The 26419-nt window shown below is 45.8% G+C and overlaps 1 protein-coding gene across 1 annotated transcript in view; it reads left to right on the forward strand.

Moving 5' to 3' along the window:
- Nucleotides 1-26419, forward strand: part of syne1a (spectrin repeat containing, nuclear envelope 1a) — a 133699-nt gene that overhangs the window by 22563 nt on the left and 84717 nt on the right. Inside the window, exons 18-54 of the mRNA XM_078290084.1 lie at nucleotides 103-246; nucleotides 422-598; nucleotides 1091-1249; nucleotides 1523-1687; nucleotides 2214-2348; nucleotides 2636-2797; nucleotides 2936-3144; nucleotides 3254-3362; nucleotides 3466-3630; nucleotides 3982-4149; nucleotides 4288-4452; nucleotides 5586-5726; nucleotides 5811-5971; nucleotides 6827-6983; nucleotides 7567-7794; nucleotides 7923-8021; nucleotides 8503-8690; nucleotides 10285-10408; nucleotides 10741-10907; nucleotides 11028-11181; nucleotides 11331-11986; nucleotides 12246-12425; nucleotides 12705-12858; nucleotides 13391-13549; nucleotides 14285-14467; nucleotides 14562-14663; nucleotides 15717-15920; nucleotides 16795-17002; nucleotides 17711-17823; nucleotides 18272-18477; nucleotides 18688-18849; nucleotides 18960-19239; nucleotides 19722-19894; nucleotides 21056-21365; nucleotides 21594-21758; nucleotides 23658-24017; nucleotides 25818-25954. Coding sequence (XP_078146210.1) covers nucleotides 103-246; nucleotides 422-598; nucleotides 1091-1249; nucleotides 1523-1687; nucleotides 2214-2348; nucleotides 2636-2797; nucleotides 2936-3144; nucleotides 3254-3362; nucleotides 3466-3630; nucleotides 3982-4149; nucleotides 4288-4452; nucleotides 5586-5726; nucleotides 5811-5971; nucleotides 6827-6983; nucleotides 7567-7794; nucleotides 7923-8021; nucleotides 8503-8690; nucleotides 10285-10408; nucleotides 10741-10907; nucleotides 11028-11181; nucleotides 11331-11986; nucleotides 12246-12425; nucleotides 12705-12858; nucleotides 13391-13549; nucleotides 14285-14467; nucleotides 14562-14663; nucleotides 15717-15920; nucleotides 16795-17002; nucleotides 17711-17823; nucleotides 18272-18477; nucleotides 18688-18849; nucleotides 18960-19239; nucleotides 19722-19894; nucleotides 21056-21365; nucleotides 21594-21758; nucleotides 23658-24017; nucleotides 25818-25954 — 6929 coding nt within the window. The remainder of the gene's footprint in view (nucleotides 1-102; nucleotides 247-421; nucleotides 599-1090; nucleotides 1250-1522; nucleotides 1688-2213; nucleotides 2349-2635; nucleotides 2798-2935; nucleotides 3145-3253; nucleotides 3363-3465; nucleotides 3631-3981; nucleotides 4150-4287; nucleotides 4453-5585; nucleotides 5727-5810; nucleotides 5972-6826; nucleotides 6984-7566; nucleotides 7795-7922; nucleotides 8022-8502; nucleotides 8691-10284; nucleotides 10409-10740; nucleotides 10908-11027; nucleotides 11182-11330; nucleotides 11987-12245; nucleotides 12426-12704; nucleotides 12859-13390; nucleotides 13550-14284; nucleotides 14468-14561; nucleotides 14664-15716; nucleotides 15921-16794; nucleotides 17003-17710; nucleotides 17824-18271; nucleotides 18478-18687; nucleotides 18850-18959; nucleotides 19240-19721; nucleotides 19895-21055; nucleotides 21366-21593; nucleotides 21759-23657; nucleotides 24018-25817; nucleotides 25955-26419) is intronic.

Below are 26419 nucleotides of genomic sequence, written 5' to 3' on the forward strand. Positions count from 1 at the left end.
AGTCAGTATTCCCATTGCCAAAGCAGTTTTGATGGAAGCTTGCCTTAAGTTTAAACATCTCTAAGATGACTTTTACCCTTTGCCTGCACATCTCATTCTCAGAATACCAAGCAAAAGGTCGTTGCCATGGAGACACAATACAAGTTGGCTGCCCGCAGTGCTCAACTCCTTGCCAAGGATGCACCACAGGATGAGGGTGCCAGGGTCATGGCAACTATGGCAACAGCCAAAGGTCAGCTGAGTAAGGTAGGAACCACTAAAAGCAAAAACATAAAAGGCAGAATGAAAACTCTGTCTTTAGTCTTTCTTTTAAAGCGGCGCACCTACCTTTCCCCTTAGGTGAGATTTTGTACTTATAAATCATGCACCACTGTCTCTTTCCCTGTCACTTTTTATTGGACAACTTTATTTCTGTCTCCAGGTGAGGGAGCGGTGTCCGTCCCTGGTGAGGGAGTGTCACGGCCTACTGCCGCTGTTGGAGGAGATGGAGAAGCACATCACTGGTTTCTACCAAGCCCTGGAGCGGGCCAGTCGCATCACTGCTGCTGCCAGAGACCCGGACGCACAGGCCCAGACTCAGCACAAACACAAGTGGCAGGTTAGATATGACGACTACGCCGCAATGCAAGGACTGGACATGTGGTTAAGGGGTTAAGTCATGTGGCCCCCACTGGCCTAAGATCAAATCCCGCCAGAGCTTTTTCTCCTGCGTCTCCCTCGTTACTTTCCCACTGCCCATTACCTTAAAGGCCAGTAAAATCATCTTCATTTTTGTCATTACAACCTGCTTCTAGCCTTTTTGCCATGAAAATCTAGGATCAAATCCCATCAGAGCTTTCTCTCCTGTGTCTCCCCCTCTCTGTCTCCCTTACTACTTCCCCGCTGCCCACTCCCCTTAAAATATCCAGTAAAATACTCTTCAATTTTGTCATTATATCCTGTTTTAATTATAACTTTTTTGCTGTGAAAATTCAGATAAGAATGGAATGATTGATGCTTATTTTGGAATATTTTATCGCACCGTTTTCAACACACTTAAGTATTCATTAAGTTGTTTGTATGCCACACATTGTTTCCTCTGTTTCCTCAGGACCTGCTCAACCAGCAGCAGAGCTGTAAACGTTGTCTGTCAGTGATTGAGAGGAACCACCACACCCTGCAGAGGGCGCTCTCCACCAGTAAGGTGCTCCGAAACTTCGACCAGTCCCTCCTGCAAAAGAGAGTGTCCGAGATACAGGGCTCAGCACAGGTTAGCATCACTCGTACATGTCGTATACATACAGTACACATACATGTACAATTTGTGTGCACACACCCCCATAATGCCACACAGAAACTGAGTGCTGATTAGAATTAATCGCATTACAAGAGAACTATAACACCCAGGAGGCAACAATGCAGGTTGGCATTCCTCGTGTGTCTCATTATTCATTTGCTTCATGTAAGACAAATAATATAATTACACCATATCACCAATGAGACCAAACACTCTCACTGCTACCTGTCCTGTCCCTCCTCTCAGGCTTTGGTGAAGGAGGTTGGGGAGTGGAGGAGGCAGGAGGAGGCCAACAACTGCCTGAGGAGGAGGTTTGAGGAGTCGCGTCAGGAGCTGGAGAGGGTGCTGAGGCTGGCGCAGGGCTGCCTGAGAGAGATTGGAGACCCTGAGGAGCTTCTGAAAAAACACACGGTTAGACCAAACCTATAGCTTCCCACGATAGAAATACACACGCAAACCAGGTACTTGTGGGGTACAGCTGGTTTGTAGGGATACTAGTCTCTCAGTATGCCTGTTGGTGTTAAGTCTTACTTTTTCACCCGACAGTCAGTTGACAGTAAAGACAGCCAAATATGTAAAAGCAAAATAGCTCTTAGGATTTGTTTCACCGATGAGCTCAAAATACATGCTTTGGATGGTAATCTATGCATGTTGGATATGTGTGTATGCTGTCAGTGTGTTTTTTTTATTCTGCCCAGCTTTACTGAGGTGTGTATCTCTAATGGCTTTTGTCTGTGCCAATGAATCAACTGAACTGTTATGAATTTTTTTTTAAATGCCTGTTGATTTTAGGGTTTTTGAGATTGCCAGATGCCTAAATGATCTCTTTTTTATGTCCTTTGATTAATTCAAGCAGTCTGAGTCTAATATGAAATGCAGTATTTCAACTCAAGCATTGCTTCACTCGCCTCAATCTTGTGTTTTTTCTCCTTCCCAGGATTTTTTTAGTCAGCTGGACCAGCGGGTGCTGAGCGTGTTCCTGAAGGCGTGTGATGAGCTGACAGACATCCTGCCGGAGGAGGAGCAGCAGGGGCTGCAAGAGACTGTCCGCCGGCTGCACAAACACTGGAAGGTCAGGGGTCACCATGCTTTAACACTCTCACTAATTACTGCAACTCTCTGGGGGCGCAGAGTCCATACTTCATTAACTTAACTACGCAGACCTTTAGCTTTGATAGAGTCTCTTCCAGTCTCTTTCCAATTAGCTTCTCCTAGTTAGGTTAAACTGAAACCTTCTCAGCGTGTTCTCACGTTGTCTCTGGGGGGAATTTTGTCTCTGAAAATTTGGGGGTACATGTACGGAATACATAAAGCCCTATTCATAAGACTATCTCTCTTATGCTCTCCGTCTATCTACAGGACATCCAGGGCGAGGTGCCGTCCCACCTGCTCCGTCTGAAGGTGGAGGTGGAGCGAAGTCATGTGGATGTGGTCCTACAAGACTGCAGGACAGAGCTGGACAGAGAAATTCAGGCCCTTTCTAGCACCTGTACCAGTGAGCGAGTGATCAAAGAGCACAGGGTGAGCCTTGGATTTGGGAGAATCTTACAGACAGATAACAAATGGGCAGTGATTAAAAGAGTGAGAGTAAAAGAGAAAGATCAAATCACTCATCATGTCGGGAGCCAAGTCCAACATTTCCTTCTCTCTCACCCCCAGACTTTCTTCAGGGAACGCAAGCCCCTGACTTTGTGTGAGAAGAGGATTATGAACATGGAGGATCTGTGTCACATGTTGCCGGACAATGACCCGGCCTACCGAGCGCTCGACTCCACCAGGAGGGCTGTGGCAGAGGTCGCAGAGCACATCGAGAGCACCCACCTCAAGCTGCAGCAGCACCCTGATAAATGGAGGGAGTGGAACGAGAGGTGAGGATAGACGGAGAAAGAGGCGTTTCTCCAAGTCCTTACATCAATATTGACTCCGGTCTGACCTTGCCATTACTACATTATGACAAGGTTTGCTTCCTCTTTGCAGATTCTGTGAGCTTTCCGATTGGCTCTCGTCTCAGAGGAGGCAGGTGAGGCTCTTGAGAGAAACGGCAAGAGACTCCGGCCAACAGGAGCAGGTGGATGCTGCGGTTCAGGTGAGCCAGCGTATTTCTTCAGGGCAGAGATTAGGTCAAGGTTCAAAGCAGCTCAACTTCAGTAACCCTGCATTCTTTTGTGCCTCAATTCCATCAACTCCAGGCTCTGCAGGAAGCCGTCGATGGCCGAGAGGAGAGCCTCCTGTGGCTCAAGAGCCGTCTGACTGGTCTGTCGGAGGTTAGCTCCGAACTGGAGATCCAGAGACAGAGAGCAGCTCTGGCCAAACTCTCTACTGACCTGAGGGCGCTCTTCTCTTCACTCTGTCAGGTGAAACCTCATTTGAATTAACTCCATTAGCTCGCAGGATCTAATGCAAATGTAGACTAATGAAAGCTCCCAGAAGATTAATCATTGGCAAAATCTGAGTGCTCAAAGAAAGAATTGACTAGGCAGTGATTACTTCATCTTGCTCTGGGACCTGGCTTTATATGCTGTTTTAGCTTTTTTAGTTTTAGCTTAAGTTTCTGTTCTGTCCTAGTCTTTCCTTGTCTGAAATCCATACGCGAGATATGTTTTTTTGATGTACTGCTGCATAGTTCGGTAAATTCTATTATTTGTCTCTTCTATTATATATCCTTCTCTCAATGCTGTCTGAATCTCATTTCCCCTCTCTCACAGTGGGGTGAGGAGGGCTCCGCTATGTTCCAGTGTGAGGAGCTGAGAGAGGAGGTGCGCGGTGCTCTGGAGGAGGTCCTCAGGGCGCGACGGGAGGCTGAGGAGCAGACCAGCAGGATCCTGGACGCTGAGAACCTGGAGGAGGCCAGGCAGCTCTACCTCATCCACCAGGTGTGTGTGTGTGTGTGTGTGTGTGTGTGTCCCAAAACAAGTCTCTTGAACAGTAAACCAGTGTGATCTTTTCAACTGGTTTGGCTGTCATTTGACGCGGTGTTTCCTTGTGTGTGTGTGTGTGTGTGTGTGTTACAGCAACACCTAAAGCGCTTGCACGCTGACAGGAGGGAGGCGGAGCTTCTGGTGTCCCACTGCCGCCAGCTGCAGAAGGGGGAGGGGCTTAGCCAGTCGCTACGGGAACTGGAGGGAGCCTTTAAAGAGGTGGACCGCAAAGCAGGGGCACAGGAGCACAATCTGCAGGTAGACCGACTGATGGGCTCACATGGGCTTTTCACGTCAGTGTGTTAATGTTTGCATGTGAGAGTGTCATTGATCTGTCCGCACATGCCCGTCGTGATCGATGATTGGTCCGTGTCTAGCATTAACCAGCTATTGATTGCTATGTGGTATGTTAACTGGTGTTTGTCTCTGTTGCCCTGGGGTTTATATGTACACTTCTATCACTGTCTTGTCATTGATTAGACAATCAACACGTGTCTGCATGAAAATGTCTATGCCTATAATGGGTATGGGTAATGGGTTTGTATTTAAAGGGAAAATCCACCCTAAAACACTTTAACACTGTTAAAAAAAACAGCTATTGACGATGTACCTGGCATTTCTGGATCCATTCTGTTGTTTGATGGTGTATTTTTCTTATTCCCCCAGATAAGTGGCCAAATGTAGACAACATGACGTCATGTTGAGATATTTCCAGTGCAGCTACAATGTTTAATAGCAGAAAAATAACATAAATGATAAACATCAGGTTTTGGTGTCAGTCTACAGAATTATAGAGCAAGGGCTTCTTTCTAGGCACCATTTTGAAATCCATTGTAGAAGAGGCAGAGATACCAATTTCTCCACTGACAATAACCTCAATAGACCATAATGCAGTGCAGCAATACATTTTGAGAGCATCTTGCTTCCTTAATGTGATGTATTTCCTGTTGAAACAGATTATTGGGGCGGGACATAACACAGGGAGAGATCATTCAAAAGTGTAAACCAATGGGATATCAGTTAGGGAGAGAAACAAAGTTTTATTTGATGGGAGGGGCAGAGGGGTGGGACTGTTCAAAAATCTGTGATGGTTTAAATTTTTATGTACGGCTCCTGGTACACGATGAAGTTACCACTAAAGATTTTTCATTTTCCAGGAAGCAAAAGTAATGAGAATTTGATATAGAAACACAATAAAATATCATTTTTGTAATTTTTTGGCATAAATTGTCAAATAAGTGTAGTGTAACATGTTAATTAGAATGAGCTAAAAAGTGTGACTTTAAATAAGGGTATGTGCGTTTGTGTGTGTGTCTGTATCTGACAGTGTACATGTATAATTTATGAGAGTACCCATTGATATTATTCTGTTATTTCCCGCTCATCTGAAGGCCTCTCTGAGTGCCTGGCAGGAGTTTGAGGCAGAGAGAGGAACAGTTTGGAGGTTTATCAGCAGCACCGACACTGAGCTGCACAAAGAACTGCTCTTCAACAGCCTGGACAGCCTGAGCACTGAACTGGAGCACAACAAGGTGTGTGTGTGTGTGTGTGTGTGTGCCTGAATGTGTGTGTGTGCATATGCATTGCTCATGTTTTAACTTTTTTCCTGCCTGTAGGAGCTCTTCAAGAGGGTTGTGGAGAGTGCTGTACGAGCAGATTCCCTCCTGGAGAAGGCAGTAGATATTCAGCTGGGACCCAAGAACCAGACTCTTCTTCTGCAGCAGGCCCAGTCCACCAGAGAAGCAATCACACAGCTGCAAGACCGCCTCAAAAAGAAGTATGCATAATGACGTGCTACGTTCTTAAACGGATACCCATTTATTTTGAATTTAAGTCACAGCAGTTTCTACAGTTCTACAGCTTGTGGCCAACAGCACCCAGTGTTGAGAAATGCTAATGACATGAAGTAATCTATGACCTTTATCGGCCTCTATTGGCAACCAGTAGGAATTGCAACAACGTTAACAGAACTAATCTCCTCCTACACAAGTCTCTCCTCCAACCGCCCCGTCCCCTTGAATTACAGTGGCCTGAAATTAACTCAAACAAAAAGTCACATTTTCACAATTCTGATTTCGATGAGTAAGCTAGCTAATTAGAGCAAGTATCCAACAGAAACGTCTAGCGAAGAGGAAATATATCACCATGCAAAATGCTGTAACAGTAATACTGCTTTGTCATTTGCTGTTATGGTGGAGAATGAAGCCTCTGTTGCTGAAATAGGGAGTTCGGGCCAGAAAGTGAGTTTTTGAAAGCCAGAAATCTCAGCACTTGGCAAACTAATCGCTGAGTCATTGGTATTGATCAACAACCCTATCAACCCCCACAGATATATCATGGTCTTTTTGTGCTACAGGGCAATAAAAATCTTACTTATTGCCTCTTTAATAAGGCATTTTCTTTTAATGGAAGTGCCAGTACAAATCTTTCACACATTTTGACAAGTGCCTGGTGAAAAAAAGAGTCTAAAATTTACAAAATTAATAATTTTACCAACATGTAGTGTATGTGCTCGTCTGTTAAATCTCTGATGTTTGACCTACCGTTTGAGCTGGTGTACACGTGTGTGTCAGTGTGTCTGAGCCTATACATATTTGACAAAATGGATCTCACCTAATCTCCTGTCTTCCAGTGTTGTCCAGCTGGAGATGATGTGTGTGTGGTGGGAGCGTTTCAGCAGTGAGTCAGAGGCCTTCTCCTGTTGGATCGCAGAGGGAGAGAAAGAGCTAGAAAATGTCAACCCCGCCTCCTCCTTTGATCCACTGGACAAACACATCAGCACAGTAGAGGTATGGGACTCGTCTCCTTCATTCATATCCTTTCATTATGTAACTTGTTTGTTTTCCCAATTCAAGTCAGTCAGTCAGAGGTGAGGCACTTCAATCATCTTGTCATATTCAGAAAGGAATGTAAATCATTCACACAAATTTGCCTTGGGACTGTGCAGAAGCTGTACTTGTTTACAGCAGCTTCAAGTGAAATGAGTAAGACTCAAAAAGCTGTCTGGCCTTGTGTCAGTAATGTATCACTTGCCTGAGGGATTATTCAGATTAAGATGAATTAAGATGAAAAATATATCTTTCCCCCAGAGGAAATTGGGTCAGTGCAGCAGCAAAGATGAGGATATAAATAAAAATACAATAAATAGAGCATATTGAAGAACATATTGAAGATTAAAGATAACAGCATCTCCATCAGGCCAATACAGAGATCCTATCTGCTTGAAAGACTTTCCTTATCAACTCTTATTCTTCTACTTTCTCTCCTATCACCTCCACTCACTGTCTGTCTTGTTTACTGTATCTGTCCCAGCTCATGCCTTCATCCTTTACTTTGTCTCACTGTCATTTCTCTCCCACTGCGTCCCTCCAGGCGGTGGGGGCAGGTTTAGAGGAGAGGCGGGCGGTCCTGGCCCACATGGAGGCGGACTGCGAGGCCCTGTCGGGGTTCATGACCCCTGGCGAGGCCGGGCGTATCCGGGCACGACTGGCCCAGACGGGGCGCGACTGGGAAGAGCTGAGGGGGAGAGTGGAGCAGCTGGGTGGTCAGCTCAACCAGAGCGCCTCGTACAGGCAGAGATACAACGACAACCTGGAACAGGTATACAGCAACTCATAATAGAATTATATATGTGACTCTTTGGTGAAGTTTGGTGCAGAAGTGGTAATTGAGAATGAACAGGATCTTATTATTTGAATAACTGATAGAGACGTTTTTGTCATCATCAGGTGAAGAAAACAATGAGTGACCTTAAAGAGAAGCTGGACTGTCCAATCACATACTGTATATCATCATCTGAGACCTACAAAAGCCTCCAGGAACACATGGTAAGAAACACACTAATGAAGTCTTACTGTATCAGCAATATGGCTCGATGGGACTACATGGGATTGAAAATTTGAGGTTGACCTCACTAAAACCCAAGGAGTCTGAAGGGTAGACCTATAGCTTTTTTTGAGACCAAACCTGACTAAAGCCTAAAACTACTTATATATTTTTTATGAAAATTTGCCCTGAACACTTAAGTGAACACTTAAGTTCGGCTCAAACCAACTCAAACTCATCTGATCCATTCTGGTCCGCTTGGCTTCTGCTGTGTTAAGCTATAAATAGGGCTTGATATGGGACTGAAGATTTGAGGTCATCCTAACCAAACTAAAACTTAAAATTGCTACCAAAATTGTAATAAAAATCCATCCATTCTGGTCCAGTCGGGTTCCACCGTGTTTGAATAATAGTCACTGCAGTTGAACATACTCTTTGGCATTGGGTTACGAGTACATGTGTGTATTTTTGTCTTTTCTCCAGGAGGTCTGCCAGGCTCTGGAGCAGCTGAAGCCCAGGCTGATGGCTTTGTGTTCGGCCATGAAGAGGCTTGGAGAGGGGAGCCAGCTGGAGGAAGAGGTGGCTCACCTCCAGAAGCAGCAGGGAGAGGACATGGAAAAGGCCACAGAAAAGCAAGCTACCCTTGAGAACCTTCTAGCACTATGGCAAAGGTACAATTAACAGCAAAACATGCCCATGCTTGTGTATTTATCTGGAAAATTGGACCATCTGTGAAAGAAACTACACCAAGAAACACTGCTTGCACATGCATATTTGTCTGGAAAAGAAGAGACAAATATTAGATCATGAATAAAACTACCAGTATTATAGTAAATGCTGATGCCATGCTGTTAGTGTTTTTCCAACTACCACCCTTACTCGGCAATCGGCTGAATACCACATCAGATATCTGGACTTGATTCCTGCTGTCTAACTTTTGAGGCAATAACACCTGGATGATAGAAAGATCTGTGGACAGAATCACAGAGAAAAGTCATGGGAGATAGAAGGAAAATTGTCTCTGTTATCGTGTGGAAAAGGGGCTCTGTTTTGTCAGCAGGAGCTTACTTAGGATTTCAACCAGAAAGTATTACCAGCTGCTCCGGCTCTTAGCCGTTTGCTGTGATGTCAATTGTCCTGCTGGGCTGAAGGGCGCTCCCTGTGTCTGCTCTGTGTCTCTCTAATGCCCAGAGGTGTGATTTTTCCCTTTTTTCACCGCTTCAGGTGTGTTTGTCATATCAAACACAGTGAAGAACACCCCACACTTTGCTTCCTGTAGTTTGGTATGATGCTACTTCCAATACACCTGGTCCTAATCCATTTTGGACATAGAACTCCCTTGCACCTTTAAGGGGATATCATTGTTTTACAGTTTTGTCCTTACAGTTTTTGCCTTTTTATTCACACCCCCGTAATACATCCTTCCGATTATTATTTTCAAGACGTTGCTCTTTCCTGTCCCTCTCTTTCCTGCTCTTTCCTGCTCCTCATCAGCTGTTTCTTTATCCTGAATCCTCCTGTGTATGCCGATTTTCTCCTCTGTACCTTGAATCGCTCCCTTATCTCTTTGTAATGTAGAGCAACAGGACCTTGTCTTTGCCTCCCTCTGTCCCCTAGGCAGCCACCGCATTTCTCTCGGAATAATACTCTTTTCTTATGGCTCCCTTTGTTCCCTCAATAGACTTTCACTGCCGTGATTGTTTCTCATTATTTGTATCAGTCGGCAAGAAAAAAATAATGATCCGGTCGCATGGTGTTTGTTAAATTGTGTGCTTAAGCTTTGGATGCTTGCTTGTTAGCCCACTTCTTGCACAGCCAGAGTGACAGCCTTAAATTAAATGGATTATACTTCTACTGCCTCTACTTCAACTATACCAGGTTGACGTGTGTGTGTGTGTGTGTGTGTGTGTGTGTGTGTGTGTGTGTGTGTGTGGTTGTGTGTTTCCATATAGTCAACCTCATCTCCTTCCCTGCAGGTGTATGTATGAGGGATTACGTACAGCATTGGGTGCTCTGGGGAGATATGGCTGCCCTATTATGACCCTGTCACTGATACTGAGCCATGGTCAGATAACAATAACACACAGTATCACACGGTATCCCTGTGTGTGTGTGTGTGTGTGTGTGTGTGTGTACTATAAGATCGTAGGTTCTTACTTGTATCAATCTGTTGTTCAATCAATACTCATCGTATTAAATATGGGATATATGGTGTAGCATAAATTGCCCTTGATTTGAATACTTGTGCCTTCTTTGTATTTCCAGATTTGAAAAGGAGAGTTCCTCTATCAAGAGCTGGCTGGACAGGTGTGAGTCTGTCTGCTGTCCCGACACCCACCTACTCCCTGCAGACAAAGTAAAGCTTAGGAATGAACTACAAAACGTACAGGTAAATCTTTTTAACATTCCTTGCTTGTTTCAATTCAGCCGATCTTTCATAATAATGATACACAAATAAGAAGATGCTGCTTTAAGGCTGAAATGTTTGTTCTGTTTGTCACTTGGTTTCTGTTATCCAGTTCACTTGCATTTTTGTGTGTCATCAAGGTGGATTTCTTTGTTTGTTCTTTTGAAGTGAGTTTTTATAAGACTCTTGGAGTTTTATTTTTATCTCACCTATTATACAATATGTTTTCTTTTATTTTTTTGTGTTTTAACATTTTTATGTATGCAAATAGATACATTTCAAACTCTAAATAAATGCTTTATTCATCCGTACAGGACATGCAGAAGGAGGCACCATCCCATGATGCTCTGCTTCAGGGTCTAGTGAGTCTGGGGCTGTGTCTGTACCCCACAGCGCCTGAAGCATGTATCCAAGAGCTCACTGATGATCTCACACAACTGCAGGAGAGATGCACTTCACTGAAGGACAGCATAGCACACAGGTAATTGTCTAGTTTTAGATGATTATACAGATTATTTAAATTCATTCACCTTTCCAAGAATGCACCGATCCAAACAGTGAGACATTTTCTTCCTCCATACTGTCTTCCTTGTCTCTGCAGGCTTGAGCTGCTGCAGTCTCAGCTGTCACAGCTGGAGCTGTTTGACCAGGCGCTGCTGACCCTGACCCAGTGGAGTGAGAGCTTCCTGTCCGGCATCAGAAGTACTTCCCAGGTCGATATCGCCGACCTGGAGGCTGCAGTTGCTAACCTCAAGGTGAGGAATCAGTAATTTGCTGTAATTAGTAGTCTCCTTTATAATACTTTTTATAAAGAAATAGAGCATTTGTGCAAGATATAATTTTATATTGGTTGCTGTTGAAGCTTATAGAAATTTACAGATCTAATTGAACCATCTTTTCCCAGGAACATGAGGCAAACCTGCAGGAGCATGCATCGCTGAGAGAGACCCTCCAGCAGAGAGAGTCCTCCCTCTTTCCCTCCTCCACCCCAGAGGCCCAGCAGCAGCTCCAGGGCCGGAGGGAGGACTGCCTGCAGCCCCTCAGCGAATCCCAGCGGCTGCTGCTCCTCCGTGGGGAGTGCCTGGCCGAGCTGGGGCTTTTCCTCGAGAAGCACGGAGCGGCAGCCGGGGCCGTACGGCGCCTCCACGAGGCCGTGGAGGGCAGGGGCAGCTGGGACCGCTCCAAGGCCGAAGAGCTGCACAGCGGACTGGGGGAAGCGGCCGGTGATGTGGCCCGGCTGGAGGCTCAGGCGGTGGGGTTAGATGGGCGGCTGACCAAGGCGCACCTCCACCTGGGCGGGGCAGAGTGGCGGGGCCCCAGAGACGTGGGCCAACCCCAGGGGAGAACGTCCTGCAGGGGACAGGCTGTGGCCCTCATGATGGCTCTAGAGGGGGTGCAGAGGGGTCTGGGGTGGAGGCAAAGTGAAGCAGAGGCCTTAGGGGCCCTGTGGAGCTCCTTCAGGGAGAGGAGGGAGGAGGTGATGAAGAGTCTGAGGAAGTTGGAGGAGGAGGCGAGGCAAGAGGGGGCCAGAGAGAGCTCCGTACAGGCCTTTCAAAACAGGTATTTAAACCGTTATTAGGACACTTGGATTAAAAACCAGATTTGACTGAAATAATATGATGTCTACGCATGCAGGTTTATCCCTTTTGGTGCAAACGCAGCATGACACCCCTGTTTAAACCCTGTTGCCCCAAAATTTCGATCGACAAATACAATTTGGATTGCATCTTTAAATTCGGTCCCTGGAAAAATGAGATGTATTGTGTTTGGAACCGGGCTGGTAATCCTCATTGTGTTCCTCTGCACCTATTTCCCCCAGGCTGCGTTTCTTCGTCCAGCTGGAGGATGAGCTCCAGTCCCTGCAGCACTCCCAGCAGTGGCTCGAGGAGAGGGGAAGCCAGCTGGCCCAGAGAGACAGCGAGCTGGCCGGGGAGGCTGTGAGGGAGGTGGCCCTGGTGAAGACCGCCTGGGAGAGCGTCAGGACTCTCATCACCGATGGGTGAGGGAGGGAGAGAATTAGATTTGTTTATCGTAATTATAATCCTTTGCTGTCTGCAATGTAATATAATGCATGCTGACCGCTGCTTCTATCTGTTCTGACAAACAATAGAAACATTAAAACCCCAAAAAGAGAAACACTTCTAAATGTTTTTGATCAGAATTTAAAATGTATCACTTTAATGCAATTATAGAACCTACTCTATCTGTACCATCTAACATCCACTGCCAGTCAAAAAGTAATCCCTTTTGTCTTTTTTCTCTCTTTCTCCCCATGCAGTCAGGAGCTGAGTGGAGTTTTGGTCGATCTCCTCCGTCAGTTCCACAACCTGAAGTCGATCCTCAGCACCGCTGTGGAGAACGCCCAGGCTGTCGCTCACAATCTGCCCGACCATAACCACAACCCCGAGGAGGCCAAGAGGACTTTCGCACGGGTCAGAGCCTTTCCTTTCTCTCAAGAAAATGAGTTTTTGTGGCACTTTTGCTTTTTCTGACAGTGTAGAGTGGAAAGCTTTTAATCTGTTGGCTTGTTTGATGCACAGGGTTAGGAATGTACACATTTCGGCCTTGGCCTTCATCAAGGAACACAGCAGAGCAACAAAAAAAGTATCAAACAATTTTATGTGTCCAATGGGATTGTGAGTTTTTTTAAATTTTAACCCTGTTTGTTGAAAAAGACGATGGATTAAAGGCCTTTTAACTTTTTTTTTCCACAAAGAGTGCCTTGGATTTGCTTGCCTTTCTGATAAATCCCTGCACTGTATAATTCTGTGGTTGTTAGTTCATATTTAGACTGAGTAGTAGCACTCAAGATGCTACTTGCATATGGGTCAAAGGACTCCACTGCAACTTTCAGAAATAGAATCACACTTTGGCAGTAAAACCCCGAATTCCCTGCCAGATTGTATTTCTCCCTCTAGTGGTGGTTTGTTGTCACTGCATCTCCATCCTGCTCTGTGCTTCCAGCATGAGGCGGTGCAGGCAGAGCTGAGAGATAAACAGGAGGACATGGACCAGCTCATCAGCACAGTGGAGGACCTGCAGAGGGAGCTGGAGAAGGTTCCCAGCTGCGACACACACTCCATCCAGAGAGACATGGAGATACTGAGAGACCAGTGGCTGGAGGTGAGGGATGCTGGGAAGTTCATGGCTCCCAAATGTTTTAGTAAAGATTTAAAGTAGGGAGGTTTTGACAGTAGAAATGAGTAGGTAGTTTATAATTTAGATCTAGGTTAAATAGCATTTTCAAATATTTAATTTTGCAGGATTTGTTTTATTCTACTTAGGTGTCACACAGGGCAAATCAGTGAGTGCGAGACAACATATCCATCACTGAATCGTCCTGATCCTATAAACCCCACCCGCCTGGTACTCCACGCAGGTTAAAACAAATGCTAATAGTGTTGAGTCTGGAGCTGGAATACGATAAAGATTATGAAGAGTATGAGGGGCTTTGTGCAGTTTTTTCCTGTTAGTAGGAAAAATGTTAAATAATCAATTATAAAGCCCACAATCCAGAACTGCCAAACACTCGAGTTGGTGCTCTTTTAAGCGTATTTGTTTCTGTCTGTATTTTTCTCCGTCTTTTTTACTTTTCTCTCCCCTTGTGGGATTCGGCTGGCTGCTCAGCTGTCACAAACGAGACAGAAATATAAACAAGTCTAGACATGTTATCTGCCTTTCTGTCTGTCTCTCACTTCTCATCTCCGCATCTGTCGAACCAATTAAGTCTCCCTCTCCTTCCTTCTCCCAGTAGCATACTGTACCAGCCCTTGTCACGAGAGAGAGAGAGAGAGAGAGAGAGAGAGAGAGAGAGAGAGATATCTACTATGTCCTGATTGCTGGTCTCTGTTCCTCCAGGTTTCAGAGAGAATACAAACCAACACAGAGCGACTGGGTTACTGCGTCTCCCTATGGGACGACCTCAAGACCATGGAGCAGGACATCGACCAATGGACCGCCGCCTCCATCGCCGACCTCACTGACGGCGTCGCCAATCTCAGTGACAAGCAGAAGACAGAGGCCCGCCTTGCCACTTTTCAGGTTAGATGATCAGCGTGTGAATGATGTCAGCGGTGTAATATTCAGAGCTCGGGGGATTCGGTGTGAGTGTAATGCCCCGCACTTTGAACAACAGGTTGAAGTGGAGAAGAGGGAGCAGCGGCTGGACGCCCTGCAGGAGAGAGTGACGGAGCTGAAGGAGCTCGCCAAGCTGCAGGAGACGCCGATACAGCTGCAGGTGAATATTGTGGGGAGCAGAAATGGGACTTTGCTGAGAAATTATCATAGCAAAAGAATAATTGCTTTCCCTTGCCCTTTAGTTTAACTATTGCTGCTGCTACTACCGGCAGTAATAATGATAATAATGATAATACTTCCACATACAACATTTGTTTCTGACGTATTGTGATTGAACATGATTGGCGTTCCACTCTGTATCACTCCGTCTAATTTACATTTAATTTAAACTTTGAATAGAATGAATCAAGCAAGATTTTTTATTGCTTAGCAACAAGGAACTAATTATTTGTCGGCAGATGGCCAAAATACAAAGCTTGTATCTTTGTTTAATGTTTGATATTATTGTAAAAATGTTGTAAATGTTGTATAAAAGCAATAACATTCTTGAAGTTGTGCTGTATTGTGTTTATTGGCACCAGGGCTGCAGATATAGCACTCCATCTTCTGTGTTATTTCTTAAGTGTGGAGCTCAAAGACCTATTACTACAAAGCTCAAAACAAAAATATAATAACAAAATATAAACAAACATAAAAGGAATATAAAAGCACAGCTCCACAAAAACATGACATTAAAGCAAGTCAAAATATGGCATAAGGAAAGGAAAAGGAAATATACTCTCCACAGCTTGCAGTCTAATACTGGGCTATATTATTCTCAGCTCTAGCTCTTTTAAGATTAAGATTAAGATATACTTTATTGTCCCCTTGGGGAAATGTTTCTTGGGCTCAGAGTCATTGCATCACATTACATCCATCTCCAAGACATACTTAACAGCATCCTTACAATAATTCAAACATTGACATACACATGCATTCATACATTAAAGTGCCAAATTTTATACATTCAACATAGGATATACACAAGCTGTCAATATGTGCAGTGGAAACGGTAAAACGATAAAAAAACCCAGTAAAATCAACAAAAAACAGAATATTGCACATGCCAGTGTACATCCTTTTGTATTATAAAGTGTTTTATAAAGTAAGTTTTAAGGTGTTTACGCCATATTTTTGGTTGTATAATGTAGTTAAATGTGTCTCATTTACCTAGGTCCTGGAGTCAGACCTGAGGAAGAAAATGGCCCATGCCCAGGAGGTGTACAACCAGGCCAAACACGCTCTGACCTACTTCAGCTTCCAGAAGCAGCGGCTGGAGGACCTCATGTCCCAGATGGCCGAGCGGCTGGAGACAGTCGAGGGTTCGCTGTCTGACCTCACTGAAGCCACTTCCCCAGAAGACATCGGTACAGTCAAGGTATGGCGCTATCATTCCTTTTACTGTCATCTGTGGTAATAATGAAATGATGCATTGGTACCATTCATTTTCTATGTTTTGTCATCATGATACATGGTATGTGGGACATGATGTCGTCATGGAGGCGTCTGTGTGTCTGTGTGTCGACACAATAACTCAAGAACAATACATGATAGAAACTTACTGACATACTGACACCACAGGTTCTCCCTATAGAGTAGATGATCTAATTAGATTTTGGAGTACCTTGCTGCATAAATTTGCATATTAATGAGGAAAAACAGATTTTCTTGAGACTACTAGAACTCCTTAATGCTTTAAGATACAGAGTTCATTTTAATGCCCCATGTTTTATGTGAAGACAAGTATGTTGACATAGAAATATTTGCTAATTAATACATTCATTAGCTTTATTTATTGCCTCATTAGCATAATTTGTTATGTTTAATATATCATGGTGATTATGGCGGGGCAAAAGGAAGCTCAAGTGCCTCTTGTTTTAATTTTTTAGCACCTGCCCAAAGTATAGTCAGGCACAACAATGTGAACCTTTTTATGTGATACTCTATTGATTCCTGAAGGAGAAGTTCTCTCTTCGTTTGCTCCCTTCTGCAAGGAGGTCAGAGGTCAAGGTCAGCTACAGAATAAAACCCCTGAAGCTGCTAGGCATTCAGTGCCTTGCTCAAGGACACTTCAGCAGGGCGGATTTTATCACGGGTTTAAACCTTCACCTTCCAGTTGAAGGACGGTCTCCCAACTCATGCCACCAAACCTGCTGCCCCAGTGATCATAAAGCAAAGCAAAATCCAATGATGATGATGATGAAGCAAAGTAAAGTCTTTGCCTCTTCTTTCTCGCCCCACTTGGGTTTCAGGACCTGCAGAGCGTTGTGCAGCAGCAGAGGGCTGACATGGACTCGGCGAGGGAGGCTCTGAGCGCTCTGTGCAGGTCGCATCCGTCCCAGGAGCTGTCTCGCCTCTCCTCCGACCTCACCTCCATTGCCAAGCGGACAGAGGCCGTGGCCCAGCGCTGTGCCAGGACCAGAGGCAGCCTGCAGGACGGACTGCAGCTCCACTTCAACGGTAAGGGATGTGACTGGGCACTTTGTTTTGGATTTTGGGGTTAGATTCTGTTTTTGGGAGTTCGATTTAGGATGGATAGACTCAGTTTCATGGCTGATGAAACTGTTTCCAAAAGGGATTTATTTTTCTTTACTTTCATCCAATACGTTGAGTGATTTATTTGACTGTAATTGCACTGAAGTAGCCACCATAACTGACTCCCTGATGAGAACTAAAATTTCAAATAACGCTAAATATCTTATAGTCACCCAATAAAATGCAACATAACATGATGCGACGTCTTTACACGGTAGCGGTGTAACACACTTAGTCTTGATTATCCACAAGTTTTCCCTAGAGCACTCTCAAACCGCCCACTACAACACACACTACACTGACGCACACCGTCTGGCATGCTGGTGCACTCTCGTTGCGCCGACACACACCTGTGCCTCGGAGAGTAATGTCGCTCTCGTCACATCTGCTCTCGAGGGAGTCGTTTTGGGCTTGTTGCCAAGGCAACCCGGCGCTGCACCGTGCGGACACACCCACACATCCCATCTGCCTCGGCGCGTCGTCCTCTGCCCGCTCTCCTCCTCCTGGCTCCTTCCCTCTCACATCCGCTCTGCCTCCCATCTCCCGCGCATCAGTTTCCCCTCAACTTCTCTCTCGATCTTTTCCTCTCAGCCTTTGATTCTTGTCGTCGTCTCTTTCTCTTCCTCGAAGCAGAGCTGGTCCAAGACTTCCACTCCTGGCTTGCAGAGCTAAAGGCGGAGCTGAAAGAATTTTCTAACCAATCAGGAGATGTTGCCATCCTCGGAGCCAAGTTGCACAGGCTGAAGGTACTGTTATGTATCGGTCTGTATTTTTCCCACAGCGTTGTCAGTATGGCGCTGTGATTACCCAGAGGCAAATTCAGTTCACTTCACTCCTCTATACCTGTATGCTATCAAACTTTGTCACGGTTTACAGCACTTGAGAAAATAATAGCAAGTTAAAGTTCTATCATTGTGAATATTTAAAATTATCTTTAACAATTAATTTTACACCATAGCTGTGAATTTCTACATAATTGCCACACATATTTAGAAAGAATACACCACTGTCATAAATGCATTATGGGACTGCACAGAATCTGTACTTGTTCATGTATATCAACCTGAAAAATATGAACAGAGCTCTGACCTTTTCCTAAATTATGTATGGATACAACTGATTGTTGACTCTTGAACATTTAGCATGGACACATCAGGTTTAATCAGCCACATGTTCCCCCTCCTACATCCACAGGTGGTAGTGGAGCGTACGTCAGAGGGGGAGCAGCGTCTGTCGCAGGTCTGTGAGGAGGCTGAGAAGCTCCAGCTCCACCTGCCCAAGGCTGGAGCTGCACAGGTCCAAGAGCATCTCTCCTCCTGTCAGAGAGAGTGGAGCAGCTACCTGAACGCATGCTCTCAGAACCAACGAGACCTGGAGGAGAGCATTGACCTTCTGAAACGGTGAGTCAGTGTTGTTGTGTCTCTAACAAGTGTGAATGTTAGTGTTTGAGTATGTATCTATATGAATATGAATCAAGTTATGTGAATGTTTATATAATATGCCCACCCATTTCTCTTCTCTTCTCTTCTCTTCTCTTCTCTTCTCTTCTCTTCTCTTCTCTTCTCTTCTCTTCTCTTCTCTTCTCTTCTCTCCTCTCCTCTCCTCTCCAGCTTTGATGACTGTGTGGAGGGTATAAGAGGCTGGCTGGAGCAGATGGAGCTCAGCCTGAAAAAGGAGCCTGTTCTCGTGGCAGAGAGCCAGCAAGGAGCCCCTGATGGCACCGAAGAGTTGGAGAGAATGGAGAACCTCCACAAGGAGCTGCTAACAAGAAGGTGTGTGTGTAGAGGCTCGGTGGAACGCCATAGCATCCACCTCAGTTCTTTGAGATCTTGACTTTCAACTACTCTGATATGAACAATAACGTAAGACTGTCTCTTGCCAGGGGCTCTGTGGAGCGTCTCTGCCAGGAGGCCCAGTCTCTGTCCGAAGCGGGCCGGGGGTCAGAAGGAGAGGTGAGGGTGACCGGCCAGCTCCAGATGGAGCACCAGGCCCTGCTCAAGGCAGCCAGGGAGAGGCTCCGAGGCTGCCAGGAGTGCCAGGCCTTTGGGGAGACGCTCCAGGGGGTTTGGGCCTGGCTGGAGGAGATCCAGGAGAGACTGGGGACGGTAGACAGCACCATGGGGACTAAAGAGCAGTTGGAGCAGAGGCTGGAGACTGTGCAGGTGAGATTGGAATTAAAATCAGAATTGTTTTAATAGCCAGGTACCATAAATGTACAGGAATTTGTCTTGATGGCAATGATGCAAAGACATATTGACAATTGTTGACAACTAATGAGTTTCACAGTAGATACTGACACAACATGGTTCAGGGACAGCAGGACTTCACATGCAATGCAAATGGACAGTGAACTTGGATAGGCAGTAGACTATATCACTGTACAATCAAAACACTGCATACATAGACATATTATTTAAAGTGATTGTTACTCTAATCTTTTATCATATGCACTTATTCATCATTTTTCACATACACAGATAACATTGTTATTGTGCTCATTTTACTCTGACAAAGCTTTCTTGGACAGCATTCTGTTGCAATTTGATGATGTAAACACAAGAGGGGGCTATTTGCCTGAGAAAGTTTTCCATCCAAAATGTCCAATCCAAATCCAATTCGCCCCAACCCCGCTTTGTGTGCACAGGACATCCTGCTTTTGAAGGGCGAGGGCGAGGTCAAGCTGAACATGGCGATGGGTAAGGGTGAGCTGGCGCTGCGCAGCTACGGGGAGGCCGGGCAGGAAGTGATCCGCTCTCAGCTTCAGGAAGTGGAGGATGCGTGGGCCACGCTGCTAGTGACCGCAATGAGCTGCCACAGGTAGGGAACCCTCGCCTGCGACATAATCTAATAGCACAATATTGATAAGATGTCCTGATAACTTTTAAGTCCACATTTGTAGCACACAGAAACTGCCTTTAACTTTTTTCTGTCATCGTATGATTGTAGAATTAAATGTAACTGGCCAAATTCGCTTTTCATTCTAGCCACTCTTTATTTCTGCTTTTTATACTGTTAAATGTGTCATTAAAAGCCTTGGGCGTTATATAGGCCATTTACCTGTGTGCCAGAAAATCCTCTATCATGGGAACAGGTTATTTTCATCATGTGAGATTGATGTCTCAGTGCCATTAATTACTATTAGGTTAAGTACATAATGAGAAGTATTTGTCTCATTTTGTAACCCTGACTGATGTATCTGATTTATCGTGTGTTGTTGTGTGTGCATGCATGTATGCAGGTGTGTGTGAGCGTGCTTGTGTGTGCACTTAATTGAGCAATTATCGCCCCTCCTGCTAGAATAAATTGATCTCATTAGGGACTAAATGGCGGATGGCAAACGGTGGGTCTCACATGGGGCGTGTTTGTGTTTTAAGGAGAGAGGGACAGTGGGGGGCAAGAGGTAGCAGGTGAAACAGAGGTGCATGTGTGTGTGAGTGTGTGGATATTGGCGTTATTGGTGTGTGCAGGGGGAACAGATGGGGCAAGGAAAATTGTGTGTGTGTGTGTGTGTGTATCTGCGTCTGTGTGTGTTTGAATCACCCTATTAAAGGGGATAAGCCAGTGTTACACACAGTGTATGTTTCTGGGCAATATCCTGGAGTACAAACAGTACCAATATAGTAGAGTCAGAACATACACATTATGTGTTTGTCTATAACATTACTATGTACAGAACATGAACTGAGGTTACAGTAATCAGATTACAGATACTTTTGTATAAAAAAGGTCATTACTTGTTGGATTACTCAGAAAAGGAAAAACAAATTTAGCTTTTATTGTTTCTTGAACTTCATTTTCTCTGGACAAAACTAACTCAAAGTAATCAGATTACGTTACTGAGTTTACTTAATTACTTTTTCACCTTACAAACTACGTCCATGTAGGATACTGTACTGTACTGTATGTTTGTTCCATCCAGTATATTTCCCATGTGTGCCAGTGATAGATTAACAATGACATCCGCTCTCTCCCCTCCAGCCGATTAGAGTGGACCGTGTCCCAGTGGGGGGGCTACCTGGACAGTGCAGCCCAGCTGCGGTGCTGGATGGAGGCCGTGGAGGTGGAGGTGTGCGCCCCTCTCACCCCTCAGCCAGGGCCCAGGGAGAAGGCCTCCCAGCTGGACAGGCTGAGAGCCCTGCTGGCTGACCTGGAGGACCACCAGGTGGCGCTGTCCAGCCTGGAGGAAAAGGCCAGGGAGCTCTTCAAGAAGACCGGGGATGCCAGCTTTAACCACGGTGCCCGCACCCAGCTGCAGGTGCAGTTTGATGATCTCACAGCCTTGGTGGAGGTATGGAGGATGTTTTTTGTTAAATTTTGAATTCTCATACAAACAGGAAAAGCCATATGATATGAGAGTTGAGTGCTGTCTTCCTTACAAATTCTTAAATCTCTTCAGCTTAGTTTATCATTTTAATAACATTACACCCCTGCAAAAAATGTACAAGTACATTGATTTGCCTTGCACTTGACATTCTTACGCCACAGTCTTTTCTGACTTCTTGTGTCTGTTGTGTAGGAGAGAGTACGTCGGGCGCAGGCCGTGGTGTTGGAGCACCAGGAGTACCTGGAGGCCATCAGGGAGCTCACTGATTGGCTGATGTCTGCAGGGGAGGAGCTACAGCATTGGTCTGATACATCAGGAGACTCCACCTCCATCAAAAGGAGACTGTCTGAAGTGAGGGTAAGGCAGAGAATCAGCATATAAACAGACAACCTCATCTACATCAGTGTATAGCAGGGAATCAGGAAAGGAGCCTAGGACACAGCATGAGCAAATATTGATCTGACACCTCGGTTCATTGAAATGTATTTGCAGTTGAAATGCAGGAAGAAACAAATGTGGGACCCAGAGTGACAAGTCACTCAAGTGATAGGCAGTCTAAATCTGAGAGGTCGTAGGTGTTGATCCCTCACTGAACTCTACTTATTACTGGCTGAATCTTTACTTTGATCCCTATGGGGACTAGTATACATGTACTGTATGTAGACCAGTCACTAGAGGGATTTGCAAAGAAACAAAGTCCTAATTAAACAATTCCTGAAAATTGGGTTCCCAGCCCATACTAGAAATAACACTGTACAATATGACACGAAAGCCTGTGATGCAAGGATAGTTACAGTATTGAGACAGTGAGGCAGACTGCTGTGCTGTGGATTGTGCTCAGGTGCATCTTAATCTTATCAAACCAAATTATGTAACATTTACTTCATTAAATTTCAGATTAATACATTTATAAGCAGCTCCTCCAAGTTAACACAATTTTGACCAAGTTCAGTTGCTCATAACGTTTGCTGGCCCCTTTGTGTGATTACACTTTGGTCACTGTGTAATTTTGAAGCAATCACAAAAGATCTCTGTCACCTCATTCCCGCCAACTACATCTCATCCTATTACATCTATATGTGTCACAGTAAGAGTACATAATAATAATCCAACCCAGTATTATTGACAGATGGTGTGCGTTTTTGTTTTGAGGTAATTATAACAGTAACCAATACCTCATAGCACCGCTTTTGAGTGCAAGTCATGTGCATGCTTCATGCGTGTGTTGGTCTGTTAACACTGAGGATGAGTGTGTGAAAATATACCCACTCTCAGTTTAAAGGTGTCATTTCCATGCTATGTTGCTACGGCAACTCCTTGTTGGATCATCTGAACCTATCTAATCTTGATGGAGTAATGCAAGCATTCCATCTATGGAGGGGGGCAAACCTCCATGTAGGAAATTGGAACTGATGCTCAGTTAGTTCAGTTAGTTCCCACATCACCGCCAAATATCTCTATCCCTCTTGGCACATTTTACTGCCTATGAGCTGCTCTAATACCCTGTGAGAAAAACAGGGAAAATGGAGTAGAAATGGAATTAATGCCCAAGCTTTTCCCTGTTCAATGATTCCACAATTACGGAGGCGAGAAAATATGTGAGGAAATATTGATTTGCATTTAAATTTCACACATGGGTCCTAATTATCACGTTATAAATGTGTGTTTGCGGAGCCCCAGTGTGTAGCATTTTAATAGAAGAGGAAATATAATTCCATGTATACACAAGGTAATTGGAGTATTTTGATTCTCCATTCATGGTCTCAAGGTTAATGTTCATATCCTTCCACTCACACACACAGAAGTGGTTGGATGCAGCTTTTTTCCCCCCTTTTTATTCCCTCCATCAGCTGGCTGCTATCGCATCACACTCAAGTGTTTGCTTTTCACACCGTTCTGCCTCCCAAGTGCTACCTTTCCACTCAGACTGAGATGGAGACAGAGAGAGCGAGAAAGAGGATGAAACAGAGAAAATGGAGAGAGAAAGAGTAAAGCAAAACAGTGAGAGGAAATTGAGATTGAGAAAAAAATGTACATCAAAACTAATGGTGCAAAGACAGAATGAAAGACTGGGAGATAAAGATAGAAAGTGATGGAGCGGGAGACGTATGAAAAAAAAACCTATGTAGGCAGCTTTAAATAGAATCGGCAGTACATCCGGAGGTTGCAGTTTCCGTAGCCACAGTTTCCGTAGCAACTTTGTCTCCTCTCTCCGCTCCCTCCCTCCCTCCATCCCTCCCTCCATCCCTCCCTCAGGAGCGCGTGGAGTGCCGGCTGCTGGAGGGCCGTGAGCGTCTGAGCCGGGTGCGTCGGAGCGCCGCGTCCACGGCGGAGCACACGGCGGCGGGCGGCTGCGAGGCCATGGACCGGCAGCTGGGGGCGCTGGCCCAGGCTCTGGAGCAGTGGGAGGGGGCCGCGCTGAGGGCCCGGGACGGCCTGGAGGGGGCGCTGGCCACCGCGGCCGCCTCGGAGGAGGAGTACGGACGTCTGACCGCCCGGCTGGAGGAGGAGCTAAAAGAGCTGGACGGACGGCTGAGGGGGTGGAGCCAGGAGCTGATCCGGGCGGAAGGGCGGAGCAACGGGGAGGAGGCGGTGGAGGGGTGGCAACTGGCTAAGGTAGGGTGGGGCTTAATTAGATTCACTGTTCATCTGCTCCCAATTGTTTCTTTAATTAAAAAACTGGTGAAAATGATGGTTCTTGCTAATGAATAAATGCGGTTCTGTTCATGTGGGATTTTGTTTTGAGTTGTGATGTGTGGACGATAATGATGGGAACCGCTTCTAGTAAAAAGTAAAACTCAAGGCTGACTAAATATACTGTAATGCACTATGTTAATTTCGGAGGTGATTAGTGTTGGTTGATGGAAAAGACCCACAGACACACACACACGCACACACACACTCTCTCTCTCTCTCTCTATGTGCAGACGTGCATCCTCTGCATTCAGCCATGCTTTCTCTGTCAGTAATTATCCATTCTATTTGTAAATCCAGACTAAAAACAGATTAAGTTTGTAAATCAGCTTTGCCAGGATGACTGAGGAGTGACAGCTACAATCCCCTCGCTGTTTCCCTCTCTTTTTCTCCTCATTCTGTCTCTCCCTGCTCTTCCCTCTCTCCTCCCCCCGTTTATTTTTTGCTTTCTGCCATTCTTCTCCACTATCTCTCCCTCCCCAACCTTCCATCCCTCTGTCCATCCCCCTTTCCACTTCTCTTACACACTGACTTGTCTGAACTGAAGTGCACAGTGATGTCTCTTCCTGCTGCAGAGGTTGTTTCTTGGATGCTCTTCCTCCTCCTCCCACCACAGGATGTTTACAGTATGACTGCTTCTCTGTATTGTCAAGGACATGTCAGCAGCGCTGTGTATATACACCCTCACAACTCCTTCCTTAGGCTTCTTCGGCCATGCCTTTCTCCTGTTTTGCTCAATGTGGGGCTGTCAAAGAACAGAGGAGGAGTCCTCCCCCCTCCTCCGTTTCTTTCTCTCCTCCTCCAGCCTGCTTCCTGTGTCCAGCCTTGTTTGTGTTACGCGCTCGTTTGCGTGTGTTTGAACCCTCCTGCATCTGCGAGGGCTGACAGCTGAATTCCACCGGGAGTGAGAGAGAGGGAGAGGGAGAGGGAGAGAGCGTGAGAGAGTGAGAAACAGAAAAATAGTGTTAGAGGCAATAAGTGTAAGGAGTGGGAGGAGAGAGGGAGAAAGAGGAGAGGGGAGGGAAGCGAAAGTAACAGAAAGCTTGCGGAGAGGGAAGGAAGGAGGGGAGGGAGAGGGGGAGGAGAGAGAGCAACGAGTCCAGGAGGACAGGGGAAAGTGAGAGAGAGAGAGAGCGGACGAGAAGGGAAGGGGAGGAGAGAGGGAGGGACGCAGACAGTCGGGAGAGAGAAGAGGAGAGAGCATGAGGAACAAGCAAGAGTGTAAGTAGAGTGCAGTAATGAGTGAGTGCGTGTGTGTGTGAGAGAGAGAGAGAGAGAGAGAGAGAGGGAGGGAGGGAGAGGGGGTGGAGGAGTGTTTATTAGTCGTACGTCAGAAAGAGAGAGAGAGAGAGAGAGCTTGTACATATTTCATGGGAGGGAATTTCATGACTGTGCGAGTGCAGAATGTGAGGCACGCTGAGGAGAGCGGGAGAACGTTATCCACGGCTCCTTCCTGCCACACTCTGGGAAGAACAGAAATGCTATTGTACCAGCAGCACTGTGAGTATGTGTGTGTGTGTGTGAGTGAGAGAGAGAGAGAGTGAGTGTGTGTGAGTGTGACAAGAATGAAAAGGACCGAGCCAGGGTGTGAATAGGAATGCATGTGCAGTTACTGAAGGGTGTCATGCGGATCCGTTGGGTGCTTGTCTCTCCTTGACACACACACACACACACACACACACACACACTGAGCCGGCTGGGGTTCTGTTTTGTGTCGTTCAGGATATACTGGAGGGCTTGCAGAGCGCCGAGCCGATGGCGGAGAAGTTGAAGGGCCAGCTGAATGACCTGGTGCGCTACTCCAGAGACCTGGGCGCCCAATCAGACCGGGTCACCGCTCTTATCAAGCAGCACAACAGGTGAGAAGAAACTTGGACAAATGCGTGTGTGTGTGTGTGTGTTTGCATGGATATGGAATGAAACAGATCTTTATTAGCCCCATGAGGAATCTGTTTTGCACATGAGGAGAGCCAGCAGTGCACAAAATCAGACTCAGGGCATAAAGTGTGCATTCATTCCAGACGTTGCACAACAAATTAATCCAAGAACCACAACACTGGAAGGGCCTGGAAGAGTCCTCCCTAAACACCGCTCACATGTCAGTGTGCGAGCGGGCAGGCGGGGAAGTTTATTTGTGTTCGAAGAAGTGTGTGTGTGTGCAGAAAAAGAGTGGTGAGGTGTGTTTGTGTGTCGGCCAGACGAGGGCGAAAGGTGACAGAAAGCAAGGAGTGGAGAGCAACAGAGCCACCGGTTGCTAAGCGACATTTATCCTCCTTCCCTCACCTCCGCTCGTTCGCTGTTGTTGTTTTGGTTGGTGTCTTTCC

This window comes from Centroberyx gerrardi, chromosome 18 (genome assembly GCF_048128805.1).
Source record: "Centroberyx gerrardi isolate f3 chromosome 18, fCenGer3.hap1.cur.20231027, whole genome shotgun sequence".
Lineage (NCBI taxonomy): Eukaryota > Metazoa > Chordata > Actinopteri > Beryciformes > Berycidae > Centroberyx > Centroberyx gerrardi.